At 33.3% G+C, this 23510-nt stretch overlaps 1 protein-coding gene across 1 annotated transcript in view; it reads left to right on the forward strand.

The window, feature by feature from the left end:
• The window catches only part of AHR (aryl hydrocarbon receptor), a 49057-nt gene that overhangs the window by 13558 nt on the left and 11989 nt on the right, over window positions 1–23510 (forward strand). The window contains exons 3-8 of the mRNA XM_003825022.5: window positions 10964–11070; window positions 16233–16322; window positions 18425–18548; window positions 19229–19359; window positions 22386–22588; window positions 23362–23471. Coding sequence (XP_003825070.1) covers window positions 10964–11070; window positions 16233–16322; window positions 18425–18548; window positions 19229–19359; window positions 22386–22588; window positions 23362–23471 — 765 coding nt within the window. The remainder of the gene's footprint in view (window positions 1–10963; window positions 11071–16232; window positions 16323–18424; window positions 18549–19228; window positions 19360–22385; window positions 22589–23361; window positions 23472–23510) is intronic.

A 23510-nucleotide genomic window follows, 5' to 3' on the forward strand; every position in this document is an offset into this window, starting at 1 on the left:
GCCTCCTCCCAGCGTCACGGAATGCTGTCCTGATCCCTAGCATTTACTCACATGCTGTGCTTAGTGCTTGACCATGTGGTGGCAGATTCTGTGATGTGTAAGACGTGGTTGCCACCCTTAGAGATTCTGGAGTCTAGAAGCCAAGGAGGCATTATTCCCTGACTCTGATAAAGCTTTATTGACTTGAGTCATTTTACCTTTCCAATTCTTGTTCCTTTGTAATGGGGAATCAAATTATATATGTTAAAAAGAAAAAAAAATGTATAGGTTTTTCCTCTGTTTAGAAGTAGTACACGTGTGTATCTAGACAGATACATATAAATGTGTGTGAAACACACATATATAAACAGATATATTTCTATATTTAATGTCTACATTATGTGTGTGTGTTCATGTATGTATACACACAGACACATACATGATTAGATAAGTGTCCTATTATTCAATGCTTCAAGTAAAGGAGATCTCACAGTCTATCTTATAAAGCATGTCATAGTTTAACACAGGGTTCATCATGGAATTGTTAAAAACTTTTTTCTCAGCTCTTCATTAATGAGTTTGTCTATTTTTTATTCTGGTTCAGTGTATTTGACAGTAGGATCTTATTACCTATTTGCATGATTCCTTCATCAACTACATTATCATTATCTTTAACGTTAGATTCTTTTCAAACTGCATTGTGCATAAGAATTACCTAGAAAGCTTTTTAAAATGCAAATTCGGAGGCATGCCCCTGCTGATAACAAGTAAGTTCTGTGTAAAACCCAAGAATCAGTATTTTAACAAGCATGTTACGGAGTCTGAGGCAGTGATTTAGCCTAGCTTTGATTATGCCCTGAACAAGTTAATTTTTGTTTCTTTGCCTTCAGAATGACAAAGGCAAACATACAAAATTTAAAGAAGTCTATAAATATTTTTGCTTGTGTTTTAGTGGTGTACATTCAGCCTAAGCAGTTTCTTAGATTGTTTGATACAGAAACATACAGTTAGATGGAAAATGAAAATAATAAGGTTTTTTTTTAATCCCCAAATTTCCTCCAGACTACCAGTGGTCTGGAAAGGCAATGCAACATTTCAGAGCACACAGAGAATGAAATTATAAGGGTAACCCTTATGAACTGAAAAAATGGTAGATGCAAACGAAGAGATTTGAAACATGCCAACAATGATTAGGATTTTTGTGTGCAGTTGGACCCACTCTTCCACTATTAGGGAAACAGTATAGCGAAGCGAAGGGAAGCTCAAAGTGAATAACAGGATGCAAACAGGGGGTGTGTAAATTCCTGCGGAAAGAACAATATAAACGAGTAATCATACAATCTTGTTAGAAAGGAAACTCAAGTTTTACTGTAACAATAGATATTTTTCCAAGAAAATACATCTATTTATTGCAAGTTTAAATAATCCAACTTGGATGGATCTTCTTAAAGTTTGGAACCATGACTATACTGCTGCTGCTGTCTGAAAAGCAACACTATAAAGTTTTAAGTACTACATTAATATTTATCCATTTCTAATTAATTAAAACATTTTGAAATATAACTTTAAAATACTTGAACAAGGCTTAGCAATTTTTCAGTTATAAAGTTGAAAATAGTTTCTTTGACATGATTTAAGCATTACATTTAAATATATTATCTCTGAGATGGAGGGTATTTTAAAAATTTAAGTAACAATGGTTACAATCAATAATAGTTTATTAATAGAGACTAGGATTTGGGTGGTTACAATCTAATCTTTGAAACTGGTTGATGTGAAGAGAAAGGATTGTTTCCTCCTATATCATGTCTCTCAAAATTGTTAAACAGTGTACACTGGGCTTGTTGATCAATCTAATCAGCGTTGTAATGTTTCATTCCTAATTTCAGCATATCTTTAATACAATTTTTAATGAGATTTCCTTACTATTTTTTGAAATGCCCATTATTATGTAAATATTTTGTTCAAATTATTCTGTTTTTATACAGCTGCCCCAAAATTGAGAATTCGGGAATGACTACTTTTGTTTTCTGTTTACATACAAACACCTAATGAGCCTGACAAAATGGAGCTTAGGGATCCGAGTTTCTAATTTCAAAGTCTTGCATTTGCAGCTGTCATAGGGAATAGTATTATTCTAGTTATTTTTAAAACAAGGTAATGTTAGGGAAAATCTAAGTCTTGAATCATTATACACGCTTAAAATAATCACCATTTTATAAAATGTAGAATTATTTACGTGTTAAAATATTTTCATTCATTAAGCCTAAAAATGCTGTGGGAAGAGAGGATAATAGTTATATTATGTGATGAGCTAACATTTATTTGACCCCATTGTTTATCATGGATCTTTCTTGACTTTATTTTAAATTAAAAATTACAAGTGCTCTGTTCTTGGTCTTCCTTTTGCAGATGCTTTAACAGTTCATTCCCAGTTCATTAGGTTTTCCAAAGAGAGCTATTGTGTTTATTCATCTTCAGCTTGTGCATTTCTCCGAATTTCAGTTGTTTTGGTATCTCTCTAGACCAGAACATTATTCTTGAAAAACAAGTATACGTACATGTGTATATGCAAAGAACAAGCTTGAACAAGCAGTAAAAATGAATTAAGTAATGCACTTCTAAGTGTTGATGTTTTATAAAATCTAATAGATTTGTATGTCTGCTTTTTCATTCATGAGAATTCTATAATTTCATCTGCTTTGTTGTAATTTTAAACTTTCTGTGTGTCAAGTAATTTACCAAAGTTTCAGTATCATAGTATCATAGCAAATGTTATTTCTTAATTCTAGGACTATCCAAAGTAGGTTTGTTTGCATAACAGTTTAGCACATTTGAAATCACCAAATAAAGTATTTGTTGAATTTGATTTACCCATGGCATTATCCATCTTAAATGGTGATTTAACTGTTATCTTTTTTCCTAATTCACATTTTAAAACATAAAACTCTAATTACAATATTCATGATAACTTTCACAGCTAAAACTATATAAACCTAGGTTCTTTTAAAATTTTAATTTATGGACTTCATACAATAAAACCCCCACAGATTTAAACATGAATAAATACAAAGAATAGTAGTGCATTCTTATTGAATGAATATACAAATCCTGGCTCTCATATTTAATATTGTGACCTCTTTGGTTCAGGAATTTAATCTCTCTTTTCCTCAGATATCCCAATTTACAGTATAAGATTTATTAGATTATATGAATAAATTAATATGATAGAACTTTATATAGGATACTTTTATCTCTGCTTTTGTTTGCTTTGACAACTATTTTAAAGAACACAGTGACAAATATCTGAGATTCAAACAATCTAAACTCATTGCATCATATATTATGTATTTTGCTGCTTTCCTGTCTCTTTTAAATTTACTGATTTAATGGATTTCTCTTTGATCATTACCTAGTCTTGCATGGCTCTAGAATCCTTGCTTATTTGGCCATGAACAGGTCGTTAGTCATCATTTTTTTCTTTTTAGGGAGACTACCGTGGGCTAACATTAAAATCACCAACTTTCAGCAATTTTCCTTTTTTAGAAAATTTTCAAATACAGACATTTAAAAATCTGTAGTTAAGTCTTAAGATATTTCGTGAGGGTTTGTGATCTGGTTAATGGAAATGTACACCTTCATGTTATAGTGTTTTATAAAACATATTCACATATAATATTAATTATATTAAAGTCTGAAGAAATTTTTATTTGGTAATATGTGTATATTATTTTTAAATCTTGCTCTTATAGCCTTATGACTTTTCAATCAATGAATTTTAATGAGTAACTCAAATTCGTTTATTTGCTTATGGCTGGAGATTTAGATTTTAGAGTCATTTTATCGTCAGAATAACATTTTAAGCCATTAAAGTGAATAAAATATTCCAGGGGGAGAACATGTAGAATAAGAGGAAAAGTACCAAAGATAAGATGTTTTAAGGATGAGCAGGGGTGGTAAAAAGTGAAATCTGTGGAGTATGAAAGTATGCTAAGGTGATAATGAGTTGACTTAAGATACCTTCATTTGATGTGTTCTTAAATTGGAGAGCCAGAGAGAAAACTGTACATGAAAGTGAAAACTGAAATGAAATGAAAGTATAAACTGAAATGAAATGAAAGTGTAAACTGAAATGCAATGAAAGTGTGTACAGAAAAATAATAACACTAGAGAAGGTGATTTCTGTTCCTTGTTTGTCCATAGAGGCCAAAAAGCCATTCAGTTGTTAGCAGTGGGAGACAAATTGTTAAGAGGGAGACAAATGTCTGGGCTCTGTGGCTCATGCCTGTAATCCCAGCATTTTGAGAAGCCGAAGCAGGAGGACTGCTTGAATCCAGGAGTTCGAGACCAGCCAGGACAACGTAGTGAGACCTGGTCTCCACACAAAATAAAAAAATTAGCTGGGCTTGCTGGTGTACTTCTGTATCCCAGTTATTCGTGACACTGAGGTGGGAAGATATCTTGAGCCCAGGATGTCAAGGCTGCATTGAGCCATGGTCGTGCCACTGAACTTCAGGAGTGAGACTGTTTCACACACACACAAAAGACGGAGACAAGTAGTCTGATGGGATTGGTTGACATAAGGAACCTTAATGAATTGTACATACTGAATTCTTCATGTATTTTCTAGCCTGAAATTTTCTCACACAATTGTCAGTTTTACAGAGCATTCTGTTGTCAGCTGGATTTTTTTTTATCGTGTCTAATTTCTGTGTTATGGAGACATTTCATCTCTTTATCTCAGCATGGTAGAGGGAGATTGTGTTTTGTGATTAAAGCACTGACAGCAGGAGCTGTGGATGCTAGTTCAGTTAACGAATCTTGTGTTTTTTGATAGACTTTAACCTCACTGTTCCACAGGGTCTTCATCTCAGCATGTTTGATAATGATGCTTGCTTGCCCTAATGTATTAGGTTTGTAGTAAATTCTAAAAATGAGAGATCTGTGAAAAATTTTTATAATTAAAATTGTTACTGTTATGGAAATCATAGTTATTTCCTGCAGAATCCTGATATTTCACTTGTTTTAATGGAGAATTTTCTGTTTTTTTTTTTTTTGAATATGCATAAGGGCCTTTACAGACCTGGTATTAATATCAATTGAGAATCCCTTTGTTTAATTAATTTCATATTTTTTATTTAGAGATGGAAATTTGTTAATAAACTGTTTTTCCCCTTTTGATATAATACATAATAATTTACTTACATATACTGTTTTCTTTTATCAAAAGTGGCACATATTCCAAATCTGGACACTTGGAAAAGTGTGATAGCTTGCTTTGGTGAGGATATAAATTTTGGGCATTGTATGCTACTTGCTTTATTGGGATACATGTCAAATTTTCTGTTATTGCGCTATGTCTTAAGATAGGTGCTTCAGCTTTTGTGTTTGTAAAATTGTTATTATTTCCCGAAGACATTCACAATAATAACTGTGCTGAACAGCATGGAATGATAATTTTAAGAAGTATGAGGGAATTCAATCCAGAACATACGTGAGTTATTTTCTAAATCCTGAGGTTCTAAGTCTCTGTTTCTCAAAGAGTGGCACCTCATTCTCAGCATCACTGGGGAACTTGTTACCTATGCAAACTGTAGAGCCCTATCCTAGACCTACTGAATCAGAAATTCTAGAGGTGTGGCTAAGCATTGTATTTTAAGCCTTCCAGGTGATTCTAATGTCTGTGAAAGCTTAAGGATCACTGCCCTCATTGAGTATTTACATTATGTTACTTAAAATGCAATTTAAATACTACTCTTGTATATATGAAAAGCTAAGTGCAACTCATTCCCCACTGAAAAGGTCAATTAACTGCTCTTGTTCCATTTATGCAGAGATTTGTCATATAGTTATAGAGGAATTGTATAAAACTGAGTGCGTACCAATGAGTAACTGGAAGAATGTTAAACATCTTTGGAAGTCAGTTTTTATGTAAGAGTTTGGATAGAACAAACTTTTAAGGACTTTTTGAGCTGGAAAATGATGTTTCCTAGATTTGCTAAAAAGACAGTAACACTAGTTTCTCAACCTACAATCATAAATATATAAACTAACATTTGCATTTTAAAAAAACTGAATATTCTTCCATTCTACCATGGTGATTAGAAATTTGTAGGCAGAAAAACAGTAGTCTCTCAGTATAATTAGAAGGTACTAGACTATGTAGGCCTAATCTCTGTTTCCTAGGAATTTAGAACGTAACATAGTTTTCTTTAGTTTCTTCCCTCCTTCCCTCAAAAGAACGCTTCTTTTACAAAAGAAAACAGTGTATTGGAGTGAAACATGTATGTTTTACCAGTAGGTGTGTAGCAGAAGCTCCTTTTAGGTACACTTAATATATTATTTGGAAATACCCATCATAGCAGACTAAACTAAACTGGGAATGTTTTTCTTAAATTTAAGAAATACTGCGTTACTTAACCCTTTCTAATTTATAAAAGTTTATGTGGTTGGTTGAATTTTATAAGTCATAGCTTTGCTCTCCTTTATGTTTATGTCAATATGGGAATGGAATTGAATTTTCCCTGCCAAAGTAGTAAAGGGGATGGTAAATATTATGAAATTAATTGAATTTATAGCAGCAGTTAGGGACTAAAAGGGGATACGCTTTCCCTGGCAAGACTTTTATCATGTCATCTTTCTGTTTAAATGCAAACTATAGTAACAAAATACAAAACGTAGTTTACCACTATTCGGTATTCCTCATGAATTTTTTTTTCCTTGACCAATTCAAAGCATGTGACATGAAGAGATTTGGCATTTAGGGAGCAGGGGAAATCTGAGCTTAGATGTCTAAGGAAGGAAAGTACCATATTAGGAAACATGGATATGGTTAAATGCATGTGGGAATAAAACTTGAGTCATCTGTGGTATGACCATTTGATAATGCTGTGATGTATTTGCACTCTAAATTCCATCATTTGTTAGACTAAATTCTTATTTGTATTGTATGACTCCTTCATAGATATTTCAATGAGGAAATAGTGGAAATATTTTGGTGGTTTACTATCTTAACATTCTACTGAATGTTCAGAGTCTGATTCTCACACTTTGGAAAGTGGTACATATCCTCACTGATGGGGAAGATTTTAACAAATGCCCATTACGGTACAGCAGATACTTCCCAGCTGGTGACCTATTTTCAGATACTACATTTTGTTTTTGTGGACTGTCATAAATTTAATTCCAGTGGTGTAATATTTAAAGTGTCGTTATACGTATAATTTATGTAACAATTTACAGTTTTGAAGTATAGTTGATCCTTGAACAATGTATTAATAACATGAACAGCCAATTAATGTGTCTTTTGTATACGTATTATATACTGTATTCTTAAAGTAGGCCAGAGAAAAGAAAATGTTATTAAGAAAATCATAAGGAAGAGAAAATATATTTACTATTCATTAAGTGGAGTGGATCATCATACAGGTCTTCATCCTCATTGTCTTCATGTTGAGTAGGCTGAGGAAGGGTTGGTATCTTGCTGGCTTGGGAGTGGCAGAGGCACGTAAGTGGACTTGCATAGTTCAAACCCATGTTGTTCAAGGGTTAGCTGTACTTTCAAATGTGTCACATAGTTACCATAGTAATCCTATTAGATACTAATTACTGCTTTCCACTTAAAGATGATAAAAATACTCAGTTACCTCCTTAGGGGCACTTTAATTGTGAGTTTCTCATCATGGTTTGAGGGTATATAAAGTCAGCATAGACTTCGTTACCTCTGTCCTTGATTGTCAGTGATTGATTCCAGGCATTACCCTGGTATTGTACATGTTATTTTAATCCTCACAAGAATTTGTCTCAAGAGGTAGCATTGTCCTCATTTAAAGATGAGGAAACTAAAGGTCAAAGGTGGTTAGCAAAGTGGGCGGTGGCTAATAATAGCTCACACACTGAGGTCTGGCTACCTGAGTTTTTGTCTAAGCTCTGCCACTTAAATCTCTATGACTCTGTGAACATTTTCTCAATCTCCTTAAGTCTCAGCTTTCTGATATATTGAAATAACAGTGTCAGTCTCATAGAACTATTATGAAGATTAAATAGGATATAATACGTGGAAAGTGCTAGGTGTACAGTGTGTGCCCAATATCACATATGAGTACTAAGTAAGGTCACTCCAATGGTAGGAAGCAGCTCTTGTGACAGTGTCTCATGTCACTTTCTTACTCATTGCTTTCTTTCTAATCAGCACAAGCAATATATACATGAAAATGAGTAGTATTGATAGAGCCTCTAGTAATTTACTAAGTTAGAGGTAGTAGGCATGAGAGCAAGAAATAGAAGAAAAACTTCATGCAGGGGTAGACATTACATAGTTTAGGCTGAAAGGCCGTGACATAAAATGTTTCCTGAAAAAGCACAGCAGTGTTTTTTAAATGATTTTAAAAGTCCACCCTTCTCAGACTCATCTTTGCACAATATTTACTTCAATTATTTACCAGTGATTAACCTTAAACACAAGAGCAACAGAAATATTTGCATATTTGTTTTTGGTAGAAACCTCCAGTGATCATTCCCCCAAATGAACTTGTCACTTTTCCTACTTATGTAGTAGTTACACATATTAAATATCATCCTTCCAACATTTGGAATTATAAGCATTGTTGTTTAGAAAGAATTTGTTCTTTTTATTTTTTCTCTACTTCAAGTTCCTGTAATACTTTAATTAAACCCTATTCTGGTACTTAGTATTTTTGACATTGTTTTCTAGTTATTTCCATAGCTTATATACCCTACTTAAAGACAGGGTCTGACTCAAGTGTCTAATTACATTGGCTAATACCCCCAATACAAGCCCAAGAACAAATTATAAATTACTCTAAGATGAATGGTCTCTTTCATTGCTTAGTCATCTTCTCAGTGATCAAGTAGTTATCTCTTAATATTTATGTTTTTCTACTGCCAATGACTCTAGGTGGAACTAATATCAATTGTGTTGATTAAATATTAATTTTAAGAGATTCCAAACAATAATTTAGATATATAAAGTCTGACACTGTTATTGTCCGTTTTTAGGCTTATTTCATAATGTAAGGGTTTGGCTTTGTTGTTTTCTTTTTAAAAGCAAGTGTTACTCATGCTTCATACCAGAGCTTTTAGAAAAGTAACAGAATATAGTTGACTCTGACATTGTATGGTTTTAGTGCATTCAAGCAAATGTGGCCATTAGTAAGCAAGCAACAACATAACTTACGGAATAGAAAGGGAGAAAAGGCCATTCTCTCTTCTGCCATTCTCTCTGTGTACAGATTAAACATTTCCTTTGGTCTTGATGAACTGTTAGGTCAGTTTACCTCAAACTGTTTTTTGGCCTAAGGAAATCTGTTCTCTGGCCTTTTGAAGTTATATTCAGAGACCGTGCTTTTGGCTGTTTCTTGCAAAGAGATATGTTTTAACTTCTGCAAAGGCCAGAATGGCATGAGATTCTGGTGTGACACATTCACTGATGATTTACCAGGAAATACACTGCAAATATGAAAGACTGCAGACAGGTTTTATATGTGGAACTCTGCTCAGACTGAGAGAAAGTCTAGTTATTAGTAAATCTCTAGTTTTTTCAGAGCTGGATTATTTTGTCACATAAAAATACAGTGAGATAAATGTTAAGAGGACTGCCAGAGTCAGTTTTATTTAATGGTTTCTCTTATTCAAATATCACAGGTTAAAAAAAGGTCAGAAAGTGGCAAGTATCTAAAAGATTATGCTTTATAACCAAGCAATCCATAAGCTCTGAGAAATATTTCTACTAATTAAAAATACTGTTTGTTGAACAGTATTGATCCACTATGTGTCAGAAACTTTACATAAATTCTCATTACTCTTCACAACAGCCCTGCAAGATGTGCTTTAAAATTTTTTTTTTAATTACCACCTCACATATTAGGAGACAGGCTCAAATAACTCCCACTTTTAGTAAATGTCAGAGGTAAGATTTGAGCCCAATTCTGTCAATTACCAATATCCACATGCTTTTAAGTGAGATAATATTTGAAATTGCTTGGCAAAATGTTTAAGTGGTAGCTATTATTATTTCTATTCAGCTGCGCTTCCTCCCAGACTATAAATACATACATACCACACACACACACACACACACACACACAGTGAGAAAAAAAAAAGAAGAGATAGCATTATAACATGACACCTCCAATAGTAAGCATCCTATCATGCCATCAGACTTTCCTTCACATATATAATCCACAAGCAGTTAAAAGCTATACCAGAAAAGCCACTTTACAAGATGTAATACCTAGGAGTAAATATAAAGATACCTGTGCACATCTTTTTTGTAGACAACTTTAAAACATTCTAGCAGGACAAAATATAGACTTGAACAAATGGAAAGAAATGTATGTTCTTGGATAGAATGATTCAAGATTATAAAGACATTAATTCTCCATGAGTTAATTTATAAATTTAACATGAACCTATTAAATAGTAACAGTAATTAACAGTTTTTACCCAAATGCTGGACAAGAAGATTCCAAACATCAGAAATCCGTCTCTCAATAAGGTGTATAGTTGCTTTTTTTCTCCTCACCACCATCAGTTCCCTAATATTTAGATAAATATATAAAAATGTTGGATTCATTTTTATAGGTTACATTATGGAGAACTTTAGTCTCCTAAGAAAGGAGGTAGGAGTGGAGAGGAGTGTTTGTAACAGTGTTGTGCAGTTCTTTGAAACTCCTAAGTTTTGTGACAAAATTATATCGTGAACTCATCAAAAATTATTTTTAACAATCTGTCAGCTGACAACTTGACTAAATCCTTCAGTTTTGTTACTAGCATAGAATAAGGAGCTACCCACTGGCAACAGGATTACTTACCTAGTATTTATTATTTACCTTGTTTTACCCAATTACTAAAAATACCAGTGGATGCCAGTATTTCAAATTGTCTTTGGTGTTCAGAAGTTTTCTATTATAGCTCTTTACTCTTGCTTACTTTTAAAACCATTGTTTTTCCTTTTTTTCCATAGTTGCATTAAAATCCTCCCCTACTGAAAGAAACGGAGGCCAGGATAACTGTAGAGCAGCAAATTTCAGAGAAGGCCTGAACTTACAAGAAGGAGAATTCTTATTACAGGTAAATTTTAGTAAATATAGTTTCTTACACTAAGGACAGTTGTAAATGGAAAATGAATTAATAAGTCTTTTAGTAATTCCCTGTTTACTTAGGATTTGCTCAATGTTTTTTGCCACTTTCATCTGAACTGCGATAGTGAATGATGCTTAATACATGAAAAAATGGAATTATAGTCATGCACCATACAATGATGTTTCAGTTAACAACAGACCACATATGCGACAGTGGTCCCATAAGATTATACCATATTTTTTACTGTAATTTTTCTAGTTTAGATACAAAAATGCTTACCATGTGTTAAAATTGCCTACAGTATTCAGTATAGTAACATGCTGTACAGGTCTGTAGCCTTGGAGCAATAAGTTATACTGTATAGCGTAAGTGTACGGTAGACTATACCATCTAGGTTTGTGTAAGTACACTCTATGATGTTTGTATGATGATGAAAATCACCTAACCACATATTTCTTTGAATGTGTCCCTGTTAAGTAATGCATGACTGTATATGAAGTAGATTAGTTAGAAGACCGGTCAACCCCTTCTGTTGTGTTAATATTTCTTCAAACAGCAAGAGCTCCTAGAGTATTTTAGAGGTTCTAATTTAAGATGTTGAATTTATATATATTTTTATGGAATGTATCTCTATTAAAATTGTTAAATGCATTTCTTAAATAGTTTAAAATAGTTCTTAACCCAAATTTCATTTTGCCAATATGTTATAACTTACATTTTATTTTAGCAACTGTTTGTGACTTATTAACATACTAAAGATTTTCTCAACAACTCCAATCCCTATTTTTATGCTTCAGAATTTAGTTTCTAATTTGTCTATGAAAGCATTTTGAATCTTTTTTTACTCTTTTTTTTAGAATTGATGCCATGATTGATTCTCACTTAAAATTCTCAGATAGTTATTTTGTTGAAAAAAGATAGAATAAAGATGTGTGCCATGTGTGCTGTCACCGCTATGTGATCGTTATCAGTTTCACCCACTGAACTGACTAGAAAAACTTCACCGTTGTTACAAAAAGTAACCCTAAGTTTCGGTAACTCCACTAGTTCATTCAGTGGATGGTGATGTACCTAATAATATAACATTTTTATTACAATTGTGTAATCACATTCAAAGTCCTGTTAGCAAAAATTAACTTAGGTTAAACAAAGTAAATCTATTAAAGCATGAGTCCTCCCCTAGCCCCAACTGAGGATCTTCATGTATATGTAAACCCAAACATAAAGACTCCTTATGCAGGTCATAGGAAAGCATTTTAATAATTGCTGTTTAAGATGATTAAACACACCTCTTGGGTTTTCTACTAAGGGCCTAATGAAATCCTGTATTTCAGGTGAAATAGACAAATATGTACTGATTGACGTAACACTTGGCAAGTTGGTTTAAATTATGGGCCATTTTTATTTTTTTCCCAAAACATTTAGGCAAATTGTGTACATACCCTATGTCAGGGAAACAGAATAACAATAATATGAATGCAAAGCTGTAAAGCTATAATTATATGGACTATATATATTTTAAATTATCTGCAAATTGGTAGCCCTTAAGAAGTTAAAATAAACTTACCTGTTTATATTGAATACCATTTGTAGATTGCTCTCTTAATAGGAAGACTCACATTCTCTATGATTTTCTTAGGATTGTGCTTATGTGTTATCTTTTTATGAAGAAGATGACTAAAAACATTATAGATATGTGAAAATGGCTGTTTGATTATATACAATTGCATAATGACATCTGACTTTATATTGCAACCGACAGTCATCAGCCAATTACCACTACAGTGTGAAAGATGTTACCAGAGGTTCTGTATACCATATGGCCTAAAACTTTTGAGGAGAAATATTTTCCTTTGCTTAACAAAGGCATATGAAGAAAATGTTACAAAAATTTTTGTTAAAGGCCAGATGCGGTGGCTCACGCCTGTGATCCCAGCACTTTGGGAGGCCAAGGCGGGCAGATCACGAGGTCAGGAGTTCAAGACCAGCCTGGACAACATAGGGAAACCCCATCTCTACTAAAAATACCAAAAATTAGTTGGGCGTAGTCGCGGGTGCCTGTAATCCTAGATACCCAGGAGGCTGAGGCCCGAGAATCGCTTGAAGCCAGGAGGCAGTAGTTGCAGTGAGCAGAGATCACACCACTGCACTCCAGCCCGGGTGACAGTGCGAGACTCCATCTGAAAAAAAAAAAAAAAATTATTAAAAGTTTAAGACATCTTTCTAGGTTAGCTTCAATTTATTACTATTTTACAAGGAATAAAAATGAAACAATGTGAATAACTGTGTCTTTATTTACTTCACATGTTTATTTCATAAGTTTAAAATGTATCTCTTGCTATTTAATACTGTTCTTGTTAAAATCTTGCAGCTTTGTTTTTCAGTGACAGGAGTTGAAATTTTATATAACAGTATTGCAGTTTCTCTGAAATAATAAGTGAGCTTAACAAAATTTTCAGATAGGTTGAGTGAATCTTTGTGACTAAAAGAATGATGATCTCTTTTATTTAATTAGCATATTAATTCCTTCTGTTAATTTATTGAGACAAATCAATACAAGTAATAACCTTGGGTCTCCTGGTACTTGAGATCATTTGAGATATATAAAAATTGATATGCACCTATCCTTTCTAGATTTTTATTTCTGATAATAACATTTGTCTAAAGAGATTTGATAACTGTACTTAAATTATCCTTCTGTCTTCTGGCATGTGCACCAATGAGTTTATTGGAATGTGACTAAATTTGTTTCACTGTTTGAAAAAGTATGATGTTCTACAAAATAATATGAATGTGATCAATGGATAATCTTCCCTAGAAGCAGATATTTTCAGGATGAATCAGTGCAATGACGGATATGTAGTGTTACTGGCAAGAGAATTTAAGAATATTCAATTTTGGATGTGTTAATCATTAACTATTCAAGTTCTTATGGGTAGAATCACCATTGTTTATCCTAAGGGAATTGCCAGGTATTACATATAATATTTACAGTCAAAAACCTGAGGGCCTGCTTGTGGTTAAAGGGACATGGATGGAGCCGGAGGCCATTATCCTTAGCAAGCTACCACAGGAACAGAAAAACCAAATACCACATGTTCTCACTTATAAGTGAGAGCTAAATGATGAGAACACATGGACACACAGAGGGGAACAACACACACTGGGGCCGTTTAGAGGCTGCAGGGTGGGAGGAGGGAGGGAGGATCAGGAAAAATAACTGATAAGTACTAGGCTTAATACCTGGGTGATGAAATAATCTGTACAACAAACCCTCATCACACAAGTTTACGTATGTAACAAACCTGCACTTGTACCACTGAACTTAAAAGTAAAAAAATGGAACAAAACAGTCAGAACCATGCACCAATTTGGGATCGATAACACATAAAGGCAGCATGTCATGTTATTTAAGTGAGTACGCTTTGGAGCAAGACTGAATTTATCTCCTGGATCAGCCATTTTCTGGCTATGTGACCTTGGGCAAGTTACTTTTAAAGGTATAGTCCTTGACCTCAGTTTCTTCTGTTGTAAAACTGGAACATGGCACTTACCTCACTGGGTTTTTGGGAGAAGAAACCACTCAAATACATAAAAAATTTAGAAAAAGGAATACTAAATAATAGTTGTTATCTTTGTAGTCAAGTTCTCAGAAGTATAATATAGATCAAGAATCTTGAAGGTGGAAAGTAATTGGAGTGGAAAGAGAGACAGTCACTGTATTTCATTTATTTCATCTGATAATGAAGATATCGACTGGACTATATGTGAGCATCAGAAGCACTAGGGCAAAGACTTGTTAACTCTTAAATCCCAGTACTTAGCATACATATCTCCTCTTGAGTATGTAATAGTTTATTACGTGTTGAATAAATGAATCACTATTATTTATATAGCTCTTTATAGTTCTCAAACCATGGTGATATAAATCTTTATTTGCTCATTTCTACAACCATATAACATTGTATCTTATTACACTGAGTGCTGGCTCTGTGCCAAGCATTGAGTTAGGTGGGATATCGTCATTATATCTACCTGATGAAGTGCCAGTTTTTGAAATAACACTGAAGCCTAAAAAGCGGTAAATAGCTTAACCAAAGCCACACAGCTAGTAATAGACAGAGACAGGAGTCCAGACAAAATCTGTCTGACTACACAGTACAATTCTTAAACTAAACCATACTGTGTTCCTCCTTACATGAAAAACAGGGTGTTAGAAGACATGAGCTGTGATCACATAGTAAAGAATAGATCAAGTACCAAATTGAACTCAAGGAGAATATAGTGAGGGCTTGTAGAATTAAAATATATGATAATAATAAAGTGATCTATGATACTATTGTTATCTAAGAGGAGAATAAAGGTATTAGTTGATATTGGACTTGAATTATCCAGTAATAGGAAAAGAGACTATAACATCCAAACTAAAGAGTATGGGCTAACAAAAAATAATGCACCCAAAGCAGGCAAAACAGAGAGAAAAAGAAACATTATACATATGAATGTGCTGTGAACAAATAGAAATAACACATATAAAATGATAAATTTAGGTATATGTTCATAATGACATTAAATTTTACTGGACTAAATTCACTGTATGCTTGCTTTACATGTGTATTATATTTTAATTACATGTATATTATATATATATATATATAGTGTTTTCCTATAAAAGTCTTAAAATGTTCTGTGACTTAAAATGTTAGCATCAGTGCTTGAAATGTCTTTGTACAAGAAGAGTTTTCTATTAATGTTCCCAGTTTAAGAATCTAATCAACATCTTTGCCTCCTGTTTCCCTCTAAAAAAAAGCAGTGTGATAGACTATAGTGAATGATGTCTAGTTTGTTTTTTAAAAAATATATACAATATATTTAAAAGAGAAAATCTGAAACATGAGGAAGAAGATGGATTCCGTATTCTACCAAAGTTATTCTGATTGAGCATTAAATTTAGCCATTTTTCCATAGACAAATCAAAAGGTATGAATAGATATTTCTTAGTCCAGGAGTGTATGTTTTGGCTGTGTTTGTGAAATGTGATAATTTTAACTATTTTGAAGAGAAGAATTTTCAGAGATAAAAGTAATAACCTTTATCTGATGGTCAATATTAAGTCATATTACTAATTTTAGAACTTCCTTTCCTTGTAGGCTCTGAATGGTTTTGTATTAGTTGTCACTACAGATGCTTTGGTCTTTTATGCTTCTTCTACTATACAAGATTATCTAGGGTTTCAGCAGGTTAGTATATATTATTTATATCATTTATATTATTATATCATTTACTTTTTATATATATTTAGGACACAGTTGGCCATTTGTATTTATAAAGTATCAATATATGCTGTAGAATACAGTATGTATTTGTAGCTAATAATTTTTTCTAATATTAATAATTTACTGCACTATAATTCCTTTAAACCTTTATGTGATTCATGGTTACTGTGTTTCTTCTTTCGCTTATCAAGAATCTCATATATAAGAAACTTACAGGCACATAGGGTCTGGGGAGAAGATACAAAATTATTTGCTATCAAATAACTTATGGATAGCAGAGGATATATGACAACTATGAAATTAATGAGATGCTGTTAAAAAGTACAAGTAAAATCCTATGATTTATACCTTTAATTCTGATTTATGTGGATTATGGAAGTTATCCTAAATCAAATGGTATATAAGCTGACCTAAATAATGTGTAGCAGGTGGGTGGTCAAGAAAACATAGGAATATTGAAGTACTGTAAGCGTTAGACTGGAAGTCATTGAAGGAAACAAACGTGTCTGACTTGTTTGATGTTATTGAATGAACAGTGAATAGATGGAATTATAAATATTTGATATATTTGAAGGACAAGAACATCTTTTATGGTTTGAGAACAGATTGTAACATTTGAGTGCTTGCTATTCTCATATATCTGGTTCTCAAATTGTAATGTGCACAAGAATCACCTGAAGACCTTGATAAAACTTGGTCATCCCCGTCAGCCCCATTGTCAGATATTCTGAATCAGTAGTTCACAGTGGGGCCCATGAATTTGCATTTCTATCAGGCTCACAAGGCTGCTGGTCTTAATAACAGTTATATAGACTAGAGCTTCGACTGTATTATATACCCAGTGGAAACCACTGAAGGGTTTTGTTACAGGGGATGTGTATATTTCAACTTGTGTTTCAGATGCAACTTCCGGAAATTGTGTAATGGTTGGCATCAAGAGGATTTAATACTAGAAGATTAGGTTCCTAGGAAGATTTAAGTGTAGATGACTAAAGTAGTGGTATCTAGCTACTACTGCTACCACAAAGTCTAAACTCCTGATTTCTTGCATTCTAAAGAAAATACATTAATGTCCATAGAAAAGCCTGTTTGAAGCCTAATGTATTATATAACTGTCTTAATCATGATTTGATATTGTGATTTATATTAGTAAGAAAATCAGAGAGATTAGCCATTTTCCAATCCATTTTTTTCTTGCATATACACATGGATTTTTTTCCTAAAAGAATATTCATATCTGACGCAAGTGGTAGATTAAGACACCATTTTTAAAACTGCAACTTGTGACTTGCTCATGGGTATGCAGTCGAGACAGTGGATCACTATCAAACTGTTTTTTAGTTGTTTAGGATAGAATAAAATAATATAGAATACACAGTATTATCTCATGTAATAATGGTAAGTGTTTTGTGAAACTTTTCCATGTGTTTATGTCTGTGCACACACCTGTGACAGATGGAAATGTATTTTTTATCATAACTTGCAGTTAAAAAAAAAGGAAAACTCTGGTTTAAGCACTAAGGGCTCAGCACCATAGTAAATGGTGAGAGGCAAGAGGAGGAAAGTGGGTTTCATATGGTAGAGGCACAATCCCTTGCTCTTGTGGAGTCTACTTGGAGTGAAAATTTTATATGAAGAAAATTTTAGAGAACAGTGAAGGAAATACATAAAGAATACCATTAAGCTTAGAGAAGTCAAAGAGGCCTGGGGTGGTTAGGAAAAGCTGCATGGAAGAGATAAGAATCTAAAAACTAACAAATGGATATGGAACATAAACAGATTTTAATATGTTGCATTTAAGGAATGGGGATGTGACTTATTTGAGCAAGAGCATTCATGTTGGGAACTGATGACAAGTAACTTTTGGCTTATCTGTTGTAGTGCCAGTCTCTCTAGCTTTTTCTACCTTAGGTTCTATCTTAGGTGACTAGGGAATTTTAGGAATCATTCAATTCGTATTCATCACCACTAGCAAGCACCCACTAATCTAAATAGGCTTTAAAATTAATTTAGCCATATTTTTTAATCAGTCCTTTTGTTGTATTCCTTGTATCTTTTTTCTTTAGTCTGATGTCATACATCAGAGTGTATATGAACTTATCCATACTGAAGACCGAGCTGAATTTCAGCGTCAGCTACACTGGGCATTAAATCCTTCTCAGTGTACAGAGTCTGGACAAGGAATTGAAGGTAAGAATTGATGGTACAAAAAATAGTGTTGGTAGTTTTTAAATATGAGTCTGTGAAAGGAGGCTGGGAACCTGTAGGGTCATAGAACTCCATGATAGGGAAGTAGTGGAAAGATGTAAAGTCTGCAATCATAGGCCACAGCTAGGTCACAAAGAGCCTGATGAGCTAAGGAATATTTTGGCAAATGAGAGCCATTAATGAGTTTCAGGCAACAGAGTATTGCCATAGTCAGTAACGTATTTTATAAAAATAAGTAGTACCTTCATGAAAGATGGAAGGAAGGTACAAGGTTGATACCTGAGTGCATGTAAATTATTGTGTTTAAAATGCACCAAAGAAAAAAGTAAGCTAGCATATGCAGGTATAAAAATGCTTTTCTCAATGCAAAAAATGTTTTTGGAAATTTGTTAAAGTGTTAAGAAAACAAAAATGCGTTAGAAAATATGAAAATTGTTGACAGTGATCGCTCAATAAAAATTTTAAAAAATATGCAAGTTCTATCTGGTAAAAGTGATATTTAATAAACTTTTAGTTTCTTGTCATTAGCTCTTTTGAAAATGATTTTTTTGTATTCAGAACACAGACTCCAGTTTAGAAACTAATACAAATTTTACCTAATTCAAGTGCTTAATTTTACAGCAAAATGGAAAGTAAATTTTGTTTTGCCTTTATTTCTACAGAAGCCACTGGTCTCCCCCAGACAGTAGTCTGTTATAACCCAGACCAGCTTCCTCCAGAAAACTCTCCTTTAATGGAGAGGTGCTTCATATGTCGTCTAAGGTGTCTGCTGGATAATTCATCTGGTTTTCTGGTAAGGTACAAAATTTTATGATACTGGCTTTTACTATTGTTACAATAAAAGCTTGAGGCAAATTTAATTTAGCAAAATATAATTCAGCAGAGAACTATTCCCATATCAGGCAACCCTCAGAACCAGAGAGCTTCAGAGAGCTCACTTAAAAACATGGGCTGGAGCATTTATGAACAGAAAATGCAAGTGAGGTACAGAAATGGCTTGATTGATTACAGCTTGGGATTTGCCTTATTTGAAGATGATCTGATTAGTTGGCCACCTGTGACTGACTGAGACTCAGCTATTTGGTTACAAAAGTTTAATTCTACTGTTAGGCTTTCCGTTAGCTTATATAGTAAATGAAGTTGCAATTCCTTGGTAAGGACTTAAGGAGCAGAGGCATCTTCAGCCCAAATTTAGTTTAACATTAAGTTATAGAGAAAAAAAAAGTTAAGCCAATTTTCTTTGGTTGTTTTTGATTTCAGCTTTAAAAATCTGCTACCAAATAATTTGATAAAGGAAGGTAACATTTTAAAGTAATTATTTCTGATTTCGACTGTCTTCTATAACTCAGAAAACTGCTCTTTAGGATATAGTAACAAAGATTGAGTGAAATAGCATGAAGCCTTGTATTTTGAGTATTTTAGGATTTTTAAGGTATGAGAGAATTATGTAGCCCTTTTTTAATAGGAGGATGCTTACCATCTTGGGATTGAATGCCTGCTAGACAGAAAAATTATGGCCTTTCCATATGTCTCAAATAACTGCCACATAGAAAAACGATTGTATATTCATGATTGTGGAATCATCATTTGATAGGAGATGCTGTTTTCTTGTTACAAAGTCTGAACACCTGCATAGGAGTTGACTGTAGGGAGCAGCTTAGGATTCCTCAGAGTGGACTTGTCTGTTATCTCATTGTATCCTTAGCTCATGTTACCAAGTACAGGAGAAGAAAATACAAAGTATATTGTATATTCTTTTTGTGAATAACAAGGAATTTGAAACAGATAATCAAATCTTAAATTAACATTACCAAGCAATGATTTTTGTTTATGTGTTTATTTCTGAAGAGGATTTTGCTGACCCAGAATTAGAATTGTGCTTTGAGACAGTTTTCCCAGTATTATTGCTCATGAACAATTAGTATGTAGAGTCAAGTCCTGCATAATGATGCTTTGGTCAATAACAGACCATGTATATGATGGTAGTCCCATGAGATCATAATGGAGCCGAAAAATCCCTATCACCTAATGATGTCATAACATTGCTCACATGTTGATGGTGATGCTGATGGAAGCAAACCTGTGTTGCCAGTCATATAAAGTGTAGCACATACAATTATATATGATACATAATACTTGAAAATAAAAAAAAATAAATCACTATGTATTTACTATTAATCATTATTTTACTTTATTTTTAAATTTATTATACTTTTAATTATTTTATTTTAATCATTGTTTTAGAATAAGGTTAACTGTAAAACAGGCTCAGGCAGGTCCTTCAGGAAATATTCCAAAAGAAGGCATTGTTATCACAGGAGATGACAGCTCCATACATGTTATTGCCCCTGCAGACCTTCCAGTGGGACAAGATGTAGAGGTGGAAGATAGGATCATTAATGATCCTCACCCTGTACAGACCTAAGCTAATGTGTGGGTTTGTGTCTTAGTTTTTAACAAAAAAAGTTTAAAAAGTAAAAAAATTAAAAATTAAAAAATAGAAGAAAGCTTATAGAATAAGGATATAAAGAAAGAAAATGTTTTTGTATGGCTGTACACTGTGTTTAAGTGTTATTACAGAAGAGTCAAAAGTTAAAATTGTAAAAGTTTATGAAGTAAAAAAGTTACAGTAAACTGTGCTGGGATTACAGGCATGAGCCACTGCACCTGGCCAAAAGGAAAATATTTTTTATAAATTCAGCGTAGCCTAAGTGTATAGTGTTTATAAACTCTATAGTAGTGTACAGTAATGTCTCAGGCCTTCACATTCACTCACCACTCACTCACTGACTAAACCAAAGCAACTTTCAGTCCTGCCTACCTTGTTTACAATAAGTGCTCTTATACAGGTATACCATTTTTTGTCTTTTATACTTTATTTTTACTGTATATTTTCTATGTTTAGATACACAAATACTTACCATCATGTTACAATTGCTTTAAGTATTCAGTACGATAGCATGCTGTACAGGTTTGTAGCCTAGGAACAAAAGGCTATACTGTATAGCTTAGATGCGTAGTAAGCTATACCATCTAGGTTTGTGAACCTACCCTCTGATGCTCACAGGATAATGAAATTGCCTAAGGACACATTTCACAGAACATGCCCCTTTTGTTAAATGACATGTGAGTGTATGTCTGAGGTGGAATATCTGTGTGCAGGAGGGTCTTTTCCTCCTTGTGCTGCTATTATTTTGATGTCAGAACCATCCCTTGGACCGGTTGATATTGTTTTAAGCAATTAAATATATCATGTTCACTTTTAAGTGCCTTTGTTTTCCCTGTCTTCTAAATTTCTTCCATATCTTTACTCAGTAGGGCTCTGCATTCTTTATATGTTTTCATGATGATTCATTTTAGTGTCCTAATAAAATTATATTTTGCCTCTATAGAAAAGATTATGAACTATGCAGTATGCTATAAGCTGTGATATAGTTCATGTATGCTTGAAAATGAATGTTTACTTTAGGACTTTATCACCATTCAGGATATATTGATTGCCTGGTGTGCAAGGAGCTGTGTGAGGTGAAAATGATAGGGTAATGGCAAGCTTGGAAAATGATATAGGTTTTCATGTTATGACCATTAGGAACAAGGAGTGGTTCACTTATCCCTTTAGAATATTTTTCATATTACTCTTTGAGATAGATTTAATGGGCGTCCCATGGAGAGAGGAGTGAAAGAAACTAACAGTTCTCAGCTTCAGGAATATTTATGGAATTATCAAGAACGCTAGAGGCAGCCATAATGGAGCCTTTTAAAAAGGCACTATTTTATATTGTTAATTTTAATGAACTTTTTTGTTGTTGCTTTTTTAAGGCAATGAATTTCCAAGGGAAGTTAAAGTATCTTCATGGACAGAAAAAGAAAGGGAAAGATGGATCAATACTTCCACCTCAGTTGGCTTTGTTTGCGATAGCTACTCCACTTCAGCCACCATCCATACTTGAAATCCGGACCAAAAATTTTATCTTTAGAACCAAACACAAACTAGACTTCACACCTATTGGTTGTGATGCCAAGTAAGTGAGACTTTTTCACTTTTATTTTATTGGATGTACATTATGTTTCAGTAAGTCTCTCTTAGCATGTAAAACATACAGTGTATGTAATATTGTTTATTATTAGATTGGCTATTGTCTTATATTCTTCCAGTGTAGCCTTTTACAGTAAAATAATTTAATCAGGCTCACAAATCATCTTTTTAATTTTTTGCAATACTTGTCTCAAATGATGATGTTCTTATGTATTAGTAAGGTTTATTCTTCTGATGACATTTATGTTGGTTTGTTTTGCATTTTTAAATGGCACAAATGTTATTTGATTTCTAGCCCCAGGAGTTTTAGTAACTTTCAGAAAATTGTGAGCAAGAGTCTGATATTAAACATTTATATCATATCAAACATATCAGTGCTTTTCTCCTTTCTAATGTGAGAATGCAGAGAGGTAATTAGAAAAACCTTCTTCCCTAAAAATAGATTATAAAAACATTCCAGATTTTTATTAAAGATGTTCTGTTACCCATACATCTGCTCTATTAGATTCATTTTTAGCATACTAATTTCCATGGATTTATTCAGGAAAAGAAAATAGGCTGAAACTGAAATTTGCAATCATAAGCAAAGAAGAGCTGTTTACATGGATGTGTTTAATTTCACATCTACTTATGTGAAATTCTAAATGTGAACTAAAACATGTTGCAGAAACTAGCGTAAAACCAATGAATTTATCTTGGTTATTTCATTTATGTTAAATCTTAATCCATTCTTATTTTACCTTTTTTTATTTTAAACAGAGGAAGAATTGTTTTAGGATATACTGAAGCAGAGCTGTGCACGAGAGGATCAGGATATCAGTTTATTCATGCAGCTGATATGCTTTATTGTGCCGAGTCCCATATCCGAAGTAAGTTGTAGTTCCTTATGAACATGTCAGAAAAAAACG

This window comes from Pan paniscus, chromosome 6 (assembly GCF_029289425.2).
Source record: "Pan paniscus chromosome 6, NHGRI_mPanPan1-v2.0_pri, whole genome shotgun sequence".
Taxonomy (NCBI): Eukaryota; Metazoa; Chordata; class Mammalia; order Primates; family Hominidae; genus Pan; species Pan paniscus.